We start from the raw sequence: 13,415 nt of genomic DNA on the forward strand, positions 1-13,415 counted from the left end.
GCGAAACAGCCAGTGCTCCCTTGTTGTAAGAATTTGCAGGTGGTTTGGCTTAACTCTTTTCAGGCTGTGGGTTACTTGGGTAACTCATAAACAGTGTGTTATTTTACCTGTAAGATTGGGTGGCTGATACTTTTAGAACTGATAAATCATAAAAGCAAATGCTAAGGGATAACAAACACAAAGTCCACCTGGTATCCAAGCATTTTTGAACAGGAAAAAGTTGAAGTTCATGAAACTGAGGATTTGTACATATGCATGAAAACCCAACAATAATTTCAATTCCCCCAAGTATGATCTCATCTAAACCAATTTTACCCCTTCTGTAGAGGATGGAGGGACAGTTACTAGGTCCTGACTTTGCATATTTGAATACATCTGTGTTACATTATCAGTATTGTACATAGCAAAGGCTTAAACTACTAAGGATTCTGTACTCTGTGTCTCAGGTGCACATTTAGAACCTATGTAGATAAATGAGAATCCATGCTATTTGTTGTCGGCTCCTCTTTTTTTCTGAGGAAGCGTTACAGTGGAACGTACATTCGCACTGCACTTCCAACATACTTGTATCTTTTTCTGTGATTTTCTACAATATATTTTGACTTTGAATTAAAAATATTTAGGTAGCAAGTGTAATTTTGAAAGAACTTGTTGTTTGTGTATGTTGCAGGACCACCTTCACATAGCAGAAGCGGGATTATGTAAAACTGTTCAATCCTGTCTTTTTTTCCCATTGAAGAGGTGGTGTCCAGGTAGCAGCCTGAAAAGTGACACGGAACAGCATCCAGTTGAAATGCAGCCCTGATGTCTTACAGTGCAAATGGGTCAGATTCTCTTTTTACAGCTGGCTGCCACTTGTGTTAACATTTCTTACATGTGAACTGATGAATCTTAACAAAAATCATTGAAAAAAATCACAGAGCACAACCTAATACACAGTGTATGTTCTAGAGATGGCTCAAAGATGGAAAGTTTCAAATTGCCCAGTTAAAGATAACGTGCATATTCCTTATTTCCGCCTGTTAATTTGCAGATTTCCTACATGCGAGAGGTCTTTGAATTGTGGTACAGTAAATTCCCTGTAGATAAGGGGGACAAGGGATAACGCTGCTTGGTGTTTCACAAGTGCCTGAACGGTTCCTTCTATACACATTCTTATATGCAGCTTGCCACACACCCCGTGTGTGCTACATAACAGGTTGTTCTGTAATTTACTTATTTCTTGACAATATAAGCTGCTCCACAGAAGCTTGAGAAGCCCTGCCAGTTGCGTGTAATTTTACTCTTGATCTTCAATGTCAAATCAGTGGTTTGATTGTTAGCTTCTGAAGCCTTTTATCACTTGTTAATTATATATGCTAATCTGGCACTAATAATCTCAATAATGCTGCAGCAATATCTGCTACTTCCAAAGCTACAGTATTTTAATCTTCTTTAAAATTTCTTTAGCCTTCCATTGCTGCTTATGAAATATTATTTTGGGCACTCCTCTTGCAAGCACGGAATTCCAGTAAAATGATCACATATTTCCCATTTGTCTCTTTTGTTATGAACAGCCTAATAGTGGACGAATTAGTAGCAGTCAGTGCAGAGTTGAGTCATATCTAATAGCACATGTCAGACAGAAGCGTAAGTGCCTGACACCCCCCTGAGTACATTGTGTGTTAGAGGAGGAGAATGGCATCAAATCCAGGGTTTGGCAAAAGTGTATGAACACATGCCTTGAACGCTTGCCAAATTATAGCCGTAGTCCATAAGTGAATATTCAGTGTCAGCATTTCAACTAGAAATCACATATGTTGAAAGCAGGAACGTCTTTATTTGGTATTAAGGTTTTACTTTAAACCTGACAAGTTTGGCTGTTTGACCAGCTGTTTAAAGTGAAGCTATGGGTAGATTTTCAACTCATCAGGTATTAGACGGTAAGCAAGGCAAAGACAAAATACATGTTATGCTTGTCTGTTTAAGATGGGTTTATTCTGCAGCATTGCTACTTGGAATTAATCTGCCAGGACAAGCAGGGTGTGAAGCTTTGAAGACTTTTTTTTTTTTTTCTCCTCCTCCAGAAAGGTAGATTAAATGACTAAGCTGTATCAGTAAATATGCAGTTGTTTGACCAGAGTGGAAGGAACGGGTCTTCGTAGAATCCCTGCTGTCTGGCTAATGTTGCAAGACTGAGGTTGCTTTTTTAAATCCGCATTTAATTAGAGAGAGTAGCATTAATGAAAACAGTCTCTGACACTAGCAGGACTCCTGAAATGGATGAAGGTTTGGAGGACTCTTGAAACACAGCAAGCAACTACTGCATTTCTTGGCATCTCTCTCTTGGCTCTCACAACAGATGTCCCATTAAATTTTATTGTATTTGAATGATTTACAGTACAACTGAGATCCTTCAGAGTCTTTCTTTTCTGACATGAACAAATTGGGAAGGCTTTTTCAGAGACTCTCTCCATGGTCAGTCTAATTCAAAGCAACATCACTAGGTATTTCAAGTATTCCGATAATCTCATTGTTTCAGTGTCAGATGTGGCCAGTAGATCAAATGCAATGGATGAGAAAGCAGTTTCTTGCCAGCCAGCATGCGGAGCTGAATTCTGACCCTCTGCATGGCATAGGTGGCATCATTCAGACTAAAACCTGCCTGGAATTTTTCACTAAGTTCATGACCCAGGATTTAGCGCTGCATGCTGAAGTTCAGCCACCTTCCTGTGGATTTGTGGAACCTAATTCAGTACAGCTATGGGAAGGTGCTTCTGTATAAGTGTAACATCGTTGTGGGCCAGGTAAGATGCCATGTTTTGCAGGTGCAGTAGCTGACCATCTGCTTGGCGAGTGTGGCGATACGTCTGTGGGGCTTAATGTGCGCATAAAATATTAGTGTTGTTTGCTGTTAGGAAGATATCTCATATGAGGTGGGCATGGTAGACAAGACGTTTAGCTTGTGATAGTTATGGGGTCCTTTTAATTTGCTGGGAATGGAAGAAATACACCTCTTTGTCTTATTGCTAAGTCTGTATTTTGTTTGTCTTCCCGTGGTAGAATGACCTGTTTTGCGGAATTGCTGCATCATGTCATCTAGCAACTTTGACAGTAAAAACACAAGCATCTTTCTAAGGAGACAAATCAGTAACTCCTACCATTAGCTGGGAGTTAGCTCCCCCAACCTTAATAAATTCCTCATAGTTTTTCATGTACCACACAATTTGAATAGTGTAATCTGTATCACTGTCACTACAGAACCTTGGTGCCAAAGCGATGGGTGCATTTATATAGGCTTGAGATCCAGCCTCTGCAGTATCTGCAAAGCGTGAAATTCTTCACTGAGGTCTTCCTCCAGGCAGTCCTGGTGCTGCCTTTTGGCCCTGCCTGTGCCGCGCTGGTTGGCACAGCTTTTGAGAGAGAGATGGCAAGTAAGTGCTTGTTAATATATTCTTGCAGAATTCTGGAAACTTGAGGGTGTGGGTACTTCTGGGTTCCATGATGAAATGCTAGCATCATCCCGCTTTGCACTAACTTCTCTGGCTCCCAGCTCGGAGCCTGTTTCAGCACAGGGGCTTCCTGGAATTGGAAGAGAGACGGAGCTGCGGCACGTTCGGGGTGTCTACGGCTGTTTGTTGGAGATGTCCAGAGCTCGTGGTCTCGGTTAGGGGCTGGGTCTGGAGGCGATCCCTTTTCTTACACTCCAGTGGTAGGGCACCCTTTCCTGTCGTTTGTTGATGCCCCCGTTCCCTGATTCCTCAGCACTGCTGTTTTGGGAAGAAAAATAACAAGGAAACTGTAAATGGTTGCCAGGTATGTTTATTGTTATAAGTTAATTTTAATAGAGACACATTTGCTCTGGGGCCAAGTGCTCCTTTCCAACAGGCTCATGTGGTACTAAGTGTTTCCCTTCTACAGACTGATTGCCCTGGCTGTTAAGTTTCTCCAGGGACTTGTCCTTGAAGAAATATCTGCAAAGTTTTTCCTTCTGCTTTTTGTCTTTACCACCTTGCAGGGCACAAGTCTTCACTCAATACTTATCAAGTTGAAATTTTCCTAACCATTTTCTGTTTATGTCCTTATATGTATGTCTCATATTAGATTGTGCTATTAGAAATAGACACCTGAGACTATTGGAAGATGCTGTGGCATCACAGCCACCTGAATATAAAGTGGGTAATTTTTGGCCTCAATGAATAGTTAAGGCATTGAGTTTTCCCATGCGTTTAAACCGGTGTAGTCAATATAGCGTAATTCCTTATTTGTACTGTGTGGAGTAACTCTTTATTTTCAGTGTGTCTAACCTCTTGTGAGCTTAGGCAGCAGTTCTCTTTAAAGCATGTGGACATTTTGTGTCCGTGCCAGGTACTGCTGTCATCTCTGTGGTTTGTTTCTTGGTGGCCATGGGCTCAGTTTGTCTTGTCTCTGTGTGAAACCTGTTTGTACCATCTTTGGTAGAAGAGAAAACTGCTTGTCTATCACCTGCACTTCATGAGTGAAAGGAGCAGCCTTTGCTGTAGGATGGGGAAATGGAAAGGAGCTGAGAACTGTTCTGAAAGTAATTGTGAAGAGAAAATCGATGTGGTCCAGCGGCAGATGCTAGATGGAAGCATCATCTTACAAGGCTAGGTGCTTTGGAAACGTGTGAGTTACGGATAGGAATCACTGCATGATTTATCCTCTGTGTGTGGACAGTGTTACCATCCCTGTTTTCCTGGTGGGGAAGCTGAGGTGGAGGATTTCCCTTTGTTCTTCCCCTTTCTTTCCACAAGTTCCCTACCCTACTATGCATTTTCATTCTCGTTCTATAATACCACGAATAGGAATCCATGGGTAAAGTGCAGCAAGTTAGTTGAGTTTACTTCTTTAACGCAAGCTATTTACACACATTTATCCTTGTTATAGAGGTGTATACTGAATTATATAGGAAGCATTACAGGTCAAGACCGGGAAAACCTGTAGGAGATGAAATAAAGGACAAAAGTGACATTGTGCAAGGCTCCCAAGATACAGCTGCCTTCATGCCACATGTGAGGTTATGTGTCAGTACCTCAGGAATTCCTACACTCATTTCAGAAATGTTTCACCTGAAAAGCTGCTAAAGATCTTGGGTTGAGCAAACTCCTGTCACTCCATCAGCAAGTTACATACAGTGCTGGAATTGGATCCTTTTTTCCCCTGTGATTGAGGACAAGTTCGCAGAGCTGTGGATTGGTTGCTTGTTTGTTTCCCTTTTTTTTTGTTTTGTTTCCCCAGACAAGTCTCCCTGAGCACTGTCTTTACTCCATCTCCGATCCATGGCCACCTTCCCTTACCCCGGGGAAAGCTGCAGCCCTGCCTTTTTCTATCGGACAGTTGCCAAGACTGTTGCACCTTAAATGCCAAGCCCTGGTTTACCTGTATTAGGGCTCCATTCACATACTGTTTTCTTTGGGCAGAACCACATGCCTGCAGGGCAGCTTTACTACATCCTGCTTTCCTTTGTAGACATAGGAGCTGTTGTAACTCATAGTGTGTTTGTCATGGACTCGTTCTATGTGGGGATTGTCATGATCCCTTTCTGTGCCTGCTTCGTAAGGATTTATTCTTATTGTCATCTAGAAATCATGTTTGGGAGGGATCTTGGAACTTGAGTTCAGACAAATATGGCCATAAAATGTGAATTGTGGAGGGGCAAGGTTCTGGATCCTATGTTGTATTAGTCAGTTTGTCCTTGGCTCCTATCAGTAATGGGGGAATTACCTGACTGTGCAGGTGAGTGCCAGCGGAGCAGGTTAAGTGACATGCCTAAAGCCAGCTGGGACTACTAGGACAGAGTAAATAATTGAAGCTGTACCCGGTGGTGTCTTTAGAAAGCCAAATTTCTCTTTCAAAGCCTCTGGCTTCCCCTGTGGCCTGAGTATCTTGAAATGAAGCTCGCCCTCAGCTAGGCGAGAGCAGTCACCAGAAGAAATGAAGGGGTGAGCAGCACCTTGCGAACATGTTCTCTCTACAGCAGTCACAAACCAGTATCTTTCCTACTATCTGCCAGGAGTAATAAGTAAATAAATAAATAAAAGTACCCCCTCTTACATCTGCAATCATTGCAGCTTTCTAGCTCCTATTATCCCAATTATGTAAAGCCTTTGGAGAGGGGCTGCTGGATCAGACAGACTGTCGTGTCAGGTCATGCTGAAATCCGTATTCCTAGAATGAATCCCGAGAACAGCTCCGATGGGTCACACTAAAGGTCTGCCTCGCTGCGTAGCTGGCGTCTGACAACAGCCGGTGGCTGTAGCCTTAGGAAAGGTGTTGGCAGAAATGAAGGCAGCGCAGTCTGATCTTTCCCTGCATCGTATCCTTGCCCTGATTCATAGCAAAGCTGTGGCTGTGCGGCTTTCCCCCGTTGTTCCTGTGGAGCAGTTCATCCGAGGTGAACAGAGCGGTGCCAGGAGGAGTCCCGCAGCCCCTGCTTCTCAGGGTGGCATCTCGGATCAAAGGAATAAAACTTTGTGCTTTAAGAAACCCTAGCCCTCCGCTCTCCTGAGAAGTTGAGCAGCCACTGGAATTTGTCTTGGAGTTTTACTGAAATAGTACTCAGTCTGTCTTTTCGTTTTGGTGTCTGTAGGATTCTTTCTGGTGGGTGAGGCTGGGGTTTTTTTTAGCCCTTCCTATGTTGAAAGCATGTAAGTGTAGTAACTCCACCACGCTCCTTTAGGAAAGACAAATATTATTACATGATGGGAAAAAGCAAAGCAGAGAGATTGTGACTCAGAGGGCTCTGAATCATGACTGGCATGGAGGAAGCTCTCGGCCCGGTTCAGAGTGTCTGACCCCAAGTGTTTTCTTATTTTTACTGAGCCCGTTTGTCTGGCACTGATATGTTTTTAAGGGCTGAATACAGTCGCTTCTGCTGCTTTTCAGTTTTGGACTGTGTAGAAAGCTTTTGCCTTTTATGTACACCACCACCGTCCCACAGTCCATCCAGCAGACTCTGTACGGAACCAGAACATGAAAAACAGCCCCGAGAAAGTCAGTATTTAATGTGGAGGCTGAAGCAGCTATTGTCAAAGAAACAGCATGCCTAAATGGGGAAGGGAATGTCACTGTCGCACCTCTAAGGGCTGTCTTCACTAACGGGAAAAGTGTGCTTTTAGATGCGTTAGCTCATCCTTTAAATATCCCTCTGTAAACAAGGAGAGTTTTATTTTTAGCATAATTGCTGGTCGAAGTGAATCCTGGATCCTCGGTTCCCTCCCCATCCTCCCTATTGGGATTCGCTAGAGGTGCTTTTAGCAGATGAATTGTGATATGTGCTTAGTGATATTTCACTGTGTTTTATTCTCTCCCCCTCACCTCCCCCCTGTAGCATAGACATCCTGTAAGTTGACCTTGCTACCCTTTATTTTCTCCTTGCCTGTATATCTGGACAGGGCTGGACTTGATGCTTGATGCTGAAAAGCCTCCAAGCCCGGGCATGCCGTGTCTTTCTAATTAGATGCACCTTATCTCCCCTGAACAGCATGGGGTGGAGGGGCCCTTGAACAGGGGGTTACATTTGGGGAAGGCGGTGGGGCAGGTTTGCCGGCACGGCTCCTCGCTGCTTGTTTTCGGCCGTGTGCCGAAGCAGGTCAGCCAAAAGCCCAGCTCGTGCTGTCCTGTGACCTGTGCGGGGCTGTCCTTCCCAATGAAAACAGCTCTGGGTCATTTCAGTCTCACCCACTCCAAATGCTCAGACACCCCCAAAGTGCCAAAGGGGCTTGATACCAAAAAAAGTGAATCTGAAATTCCTTCTTTACTTCTGGCTTTTGTTCTCGTAGGATGTATCGGATTATGTGCTTTTCTTTGCGAAGACGTCCAACTCTTCCATTTCTCCAAAATTCAGATGCTCTTGTATTGAGATGACACTAGATCCTAGGGGTTTGGGGGTGGTGGTGGGGGAGCCAATGATCCTGAAAGCAGGCATCGTATTCTGGGACGTGCAGTCTGCTGCACCGGGACTGGCTTTGCCCTTCCCTGCCTAAAGATCCCCTACAAGCAGCCTTTAGCTGTGCAATATATATGGCCGCTTAAATCCTCTCGGCCTGAAGCATATTGCCGTTGTGCTGTGGCTCTCAGACCCCCGTGAATGAACGATGCAACTCGTGTCCCTTCTTGCCTGCGTGTGCTCTGAGTCACCGGGAAGTCCTGTCCCTCTCGGCGCTCGCTCGAGCGGGAACGTGAAGTCTAATCGTTGCTGTCAGACCCAGATAGCGCAGTCCCTGAAGACTGAGCTCTCTGAACCCAGCCCGTAGGTACGTCTGAGCCTGTCCGTGGCCATATATTCCAGGAAGGCTATTCCCAGCTCTGGTGTGGGCTCTGTGTGCGATTCCCTGAACTCTTACTAATGCAGTTGCTTTCCCACAGGCAGGGCAGGATGCAGGGTGGCAGCGAGCCAGTAAGACCCTTTTAAACGCCCAAATATTCCTTCCTCCTCCCACGGTTTTCTTAGTTTGCAGTTATTGCTGGGAGGCAGGGTACGAGGCTGCGGGAACGTGCCTTTGCTCCGAGCTGACGAGACGTGAGCAGCTCCGGTGCGTGGTCCTGCTGCAAGCTGGAGAGCAAAGGCGATTTGCACGGCCAGTCCCGTGCAACCCGTCTCACGTCGGAGGTGAGGTAGTGAATACACGGTGTGCTGGTGCCCGCGTCCTTCACGTGCACGTGTACGCTTGGCTGGATAGTGGTCCATAGTCGGGAGGTAACCTTGCTTCAGAATAGGGGTGCGTCGTGGTTTTCCCTGTGATGCTCAGCATGTGTTGAGGGTCTTAAGGCACTGAGTGCTCCTGTTGGGCAGTAACCAAGCTGACTAGTGGTATTTCTGCCTCCCACCTTTATCCATCGCCTTCCTCTGGCCCCATGCAGCTCAGCCCCGTGTCAGGCTTGCGGCCAGAGTCTCCACTGGCAATCTCCTGGAGAGATGGGTGACCTGGTGAAGGTGCTGCTGAGCCCCCTCTTATCTCTGGGGGTTTCGTTAAGGCTGAAATATCTACCTCAGATGCTCTGGGCTTTAAACTGTGAGTGTAGATATAGCCCGTAACCCTGGGAGAGGGTGATCTGCATCTGAGCTGAATATTTTGGGGAGCAGCTGTTTGGCTCTGGCTGAGGCAGCTTGGTCCTGTGAAAACGAGCCGCAGGATGTGGGAAAGAGCCTTTGCCATGAGGGCAGAGGCCAGCCTGGAAAGGATCCCGCAGGGAAAAGCCTCCAGCTGCAGAAGAAAGGTTGAGATCTGCTCCTCCCCGAGCTGCTCGGTGACCGGTCGGCTCCGGGCACTGGTGACAAGCTGGTGTGGAAGCAGTGAGGGGTGACCTGGTGCAAGGGAGAGGAGGAGGAGGGGAGGGCATCCAGCATGTGGGGCACTGTCATTCTCTGCATGACATTTGCCCATCTCTATAACAAGCAACAGGCTCTGGGGAGCGAGCAGGGCACAAAAATAGTAAGTGACTTGGAAGAGCAATAAAGGTTTTAGCCATTATTTTCTCTGAAGCAGGTGAAATTCGGCCGGTCAGCAGCTTTGGGGCTTTAGCCAAGCCCTGGTTTGTGCTGTCCCTTGCCTGGTAGGAGTGCCAGACTGAATAGTGGCAGGAGTGGGCAATAGAGGAGGATGATGGGGGAACAAGGGCAAAAAAAAAGGTAGGAAATAAGGCTTCGTTCGTTGCATTAACCACCAAGCAATTTGTGGGTAGCGGGAGCTTCCTGGCAAGCAAAACGCTGCACGGGGAGGCAGCACGATCAAGTCCCAGAGCGAATCTGAGCCGTTGCGCTGACCCGCTCTGTGCAGCCCCCTCTTCCATCCCCGCGGTGGGCAGCCCTAATGAGCATCTCCGAAAGCCTGCGCCAGCATCCCTGGCACCACCGGTGGAGCGGGGCAAGCAGAGGATGAGGGTTTCCCGAGATCCCGCCTGTGCCGCTGACCTGCGGGTGTTGTTGGTCTCATAGCTTGGCGAATGCGTCAGGGCAGAGACGTCTCTTCCCTTCTGTTTATGGAGTGAGCAGCCAGGGTATGGCCCCCGTAGCCTTTTAGGTGCTATTGCTATACAAATAACTATATATCAGCTCTGGAAGCTTGTCCTGACATTTCTATGGTGTTTTCACACAACAGCAGCGTTAAATTGGATCGACTTAACAGGGGTTGCGGCCAAGGGCTTTGATGCTAATGGTTGCAGGAAGCGCTTTTATTTATATGCCCTCAGAAGTGTACTTCCCGGTGCAGCAGGACAGTTCCTTGTCCCAAGGAGCGTACGTGCTATTCAAACCACCTGTTGCCAAAATGAAAAACAGAATAGAGAAGTGTGTGGCTGCAGAGCCTTGCTTTTGAAAAATTTCTATTTTAGGAAGAGACTCTTTCTGTTTGCTTAAGTTTTAGCAAAAAGCAAAGGCCAAGTTGTCATAATTTGTTTTGCATTTTCAATGTTTCCGGGAAAACTGATGTGTCTCTTCTTGTCCATTTCCCTTAGTGCTCCTCACCGCAGTGAACTGCTACAGCGTGAAAGCTGCTACTCGTGTTCAGGATGCCTTTGCTGCGGCAAAACTGCTGGCGCTGGCTCTGATCATCATTCTTGGCTTCGTGCAGCTTGCAAAGGGTGAGTATATTTCCTTTTTCTTTTGAGGGTGGTGTGCAGTTAAAGCAGAATCTGGGAATTGGGGATAAAGCCCGAGAGTCCTAACCTAAGCATTTCAGAGCTAGCAGAAGTGCTTTACAAATGTCTTTTGTTCTCTTGCATGCTTGGGTGATACTTCAGCTCACACTTCGCAAAAGACTGAGTGCTTTTGTGCATTTTATTTGTGAGATTTTGTATTTACCTTGCTGAAGTTGCACTTGATTTCATGCTACCAAAACCCAGCGTATAACACCCAAGGTCTTTTCCACTTAACGCAGTCGCTGTGTGGCCTCTCCCTTTGAGATTGCAGAGCTGCCAAGTCTACAGGGGATGAAAATTTTGGTGCTATGGCTCTCGGAAGTCTTTCTGTAACTGGTGGCTGGTCATGGCCATTTGCTGGTAGAGAAGTATCTGCATGTGCAAACCAGCCCCCGGCAATTTTCATTCTGTCACAAACTGCCCCTGTACATTTCCCTTCTTCCTGCTTCAGGTGTGGAATAGCTTGATCGAGTCCATGGGGTCACACAGGGACGCCTGGGTAAGGCAAGGCTGCAGAAACCGTGTGATGAACGGTGATATTAGGGCTCTCAGCTGACACCAGCATGCATGTCTGTCCACTAGCATCTAAAAAAGAAGATAAAAATGGGAAGGTGAAGCAAATTTTCTGGTGTTTTTGCTTGTTTTCTTCATGCCCATTTCAAATCCTCTCAAACCTAGGGAGATATTTTGTTCCAAGCCCATCTGATTAACTAATCCACACAGATAGGCTTTACTGTGTGCTTTTTTCTGCAAGTTTTGTGAAAATAAACTTTTCTTAGAGAACAGTACAGGCCCTATTTGTTAAATGTGGATAAAAGACTATAGATAGTCCCGCCTGTCTCTGTACTGGCAAGTGTGTGTGTATGTTTGTGTGTGCACATGCATCTTTCTAATTCCTGTCTCAGCTATGGGAGCCAGTGCTGTCTTTGCAGAATTTCTTGCTTTATCAAAGGTTTTATTTTCTTCCAGCTCAGTGCCTATGCTCAACAGGAACATTGTTTGGGGCTTATCATAAAATATACCTCCTTCCTCTTCATAACTCCCCAGGCTGCTTTGCTGAACATTTTTTCTCTCTTAGAAGGAAAAGGATAAGAAAACATAAATCTCTGTTAGTTCTTTAACATTTTAGCAATAAAAGGTCTTTACAGTTGTTCTTTGTTTGCAGGTGATAATCTTAATTTGCATCTTCAGAATCACCTTCCCTCCCTCTGTACTGTTCTTTTGTTGAGGGTGAGTCACTTTCTGCCCTGGTTCCTTAGCTATAAATACATGGTGTTTCCATAGGCTTGTATCTTATACCAATAAGAGGTTTCAGTCTTCCGTACAAAAACCCCACATCCTGTGCTCCTCTGTCTCAGAAGCTTTTTACCTCCTATAAAGCCTGTTACAGTTTCAAGTTTTCGGTAGGTCTGGAGAGATACCACTATGACTTGTGCTCATCTTGCAGTACAGCTCATTTCATGTGACATTTAGTTTCTTGCTAAACCACCTGGCCACTTCAGAGTGAACGGTAACAAGATCAAAAGCAATAGTTAAATGATAACATCTGACGGCAAAGACCTTTTCTTCCTGCCTGTGCACACCAAGCTCAACGTAAAGCAAGCTGGTTCAGAGTGGGAACCTTGGGATCTACAGAGGATGCTCCTCCCAAAGCCCACGTGTATGCCTTGTCTGAAGTGGCACACTACTGCTTGTCTGAGTTCCTATTTTACAACATACTGCCTGGGATTCTGCCTGTGGTCTGACATGGATTTTATTAATCTCCTTATGGAAGTTGGAAGCTCTCTGGTAAGTCCTTAAGAATGTGCAAGCTCCTTTCATAGGCCCTTTCTTATCTTCCACATATGTTTTGCAACTTCCTCAACTTTTCTTTAAATCATTCCACGTAACTGGATGCTTTTATGTAGCAGGGATGCATCAAGAAACTGCCTTTTTCTTCTTTTTAATTCAAGGAAAGCACAGTAGCATCACTTAAAGCATACAGAAAATGGGAAAGCGCTGCACTGTTCTCTGTCTTTGTTGGAACAAGAAATAATGGGTGCAAGCTGTGAGACAAGGGAAATTTAAATTAGCCATTAGAAAAACACTTTTAACTGTAACACAGAGCTCAAGTAGATTGTTCAGAGAGGCTGTCTCACTGGAGTTTCACAAGAACAGGTTAATAAACATCTCTCGGGAATGGTTTGAGTCGAACCTGCCTTGGAGCAGGGGGACAAACCCGGTGCGCCTGGAAGCCGCCGTGTCTGTGCTCTCTGAGGCTGCGCTGTGCATTAGTGGTACAGCACGGAGCTGCTGGGCCTTCTCCAGGCGAAATACTACAGACCCAGTCTTTTAAAGTGCTGACGCTTCTAAATGGGTAACTTTTTTTCTAAAAGCCTGTTTAACCTCTGAGTAGGTGGGTGATCCTGAGTCCCATACATAACCACAGTGCCTTGCCTTTACTGCTCCTCTGCGTGCCCTTTTTTTCTGTTATACCTATTGAAATGCTCTTTGGACAAAGAGGACTCTTACCGCTACCAGCTGGAGAAATTCAGTCCCAAGCCGGCAGCTATTATTGGGGTGAAATACATGCCAAGTTGATTTGTCTGGGGCTGCAGTTTCAGTGGTGAAGGGGTTGTGCGTTCCCATGACACTCCGGATAGTGCTTGAGCAGTGCTGATTAATTTGCTTTAGTGGCTACTGTCCCGTTGCTGGTTTATGTTTACAGTATCCATAAACAGAGAAGAGGACCAACACCACAATTGCTTGCTCAAATGCGGAAACTTCTGAGACTTCAC

General features: G+C 45.7%; 2 protein-coding genes across 3 annotated transcripts in view; both read left to right on the plus strand.

The window, feature by feature from the left end:
• Window positions 1-10,547, plus strand: part of CA5A (carbonic anhydrase 5A) — a 34,848-nt gene extending 24,301 nt beyond the window's left edge. Inside the window, exon 9 of one of the 2 annotated variants that reach the window (XR_012652167.1) lies at window positions 10,456-10,495. The gene's annotated coding sequence lies outside the window, so the exon portion shown is untranslated. Of the gene's footprint in view, window positions 1-10,455 lie in introns of both variants that reach the window. The other variant, XM_075039873.1, reaches the window with a different exon arrangement.
• The window catches only part of SLC7A5 (solute carrier family 7 member 5), a 41,252-nt gene that overhangs the window by 3,714 nt on the left and 24,123 nt on the right, over window positions 1-13,415 (plus strand). The window contains exon 2 of the mRNA XM_075039870.1: window positions 10,456-10,581. Coding sequence (XP_074895971.1) covers window positions 10,456-10,581 — 126 coding nt within the window. The remainder of the gene's footprint in view (window positions 1-10,455; window positions 10,582-13,415) is intronic.

Source organism: Buteo buteo, chromosome 11, assembly GCF_964188355.1.
Source record: "Buteo buteo chromosome 11, bButBut1.hap1.1, whole genome shotgun sequence".
Lineage (NCBI taxonomy): Eukaryota > Metazoa > Chordata > Aves > Accipitriformes > Accipitridae > Buteo > Buteo buteo.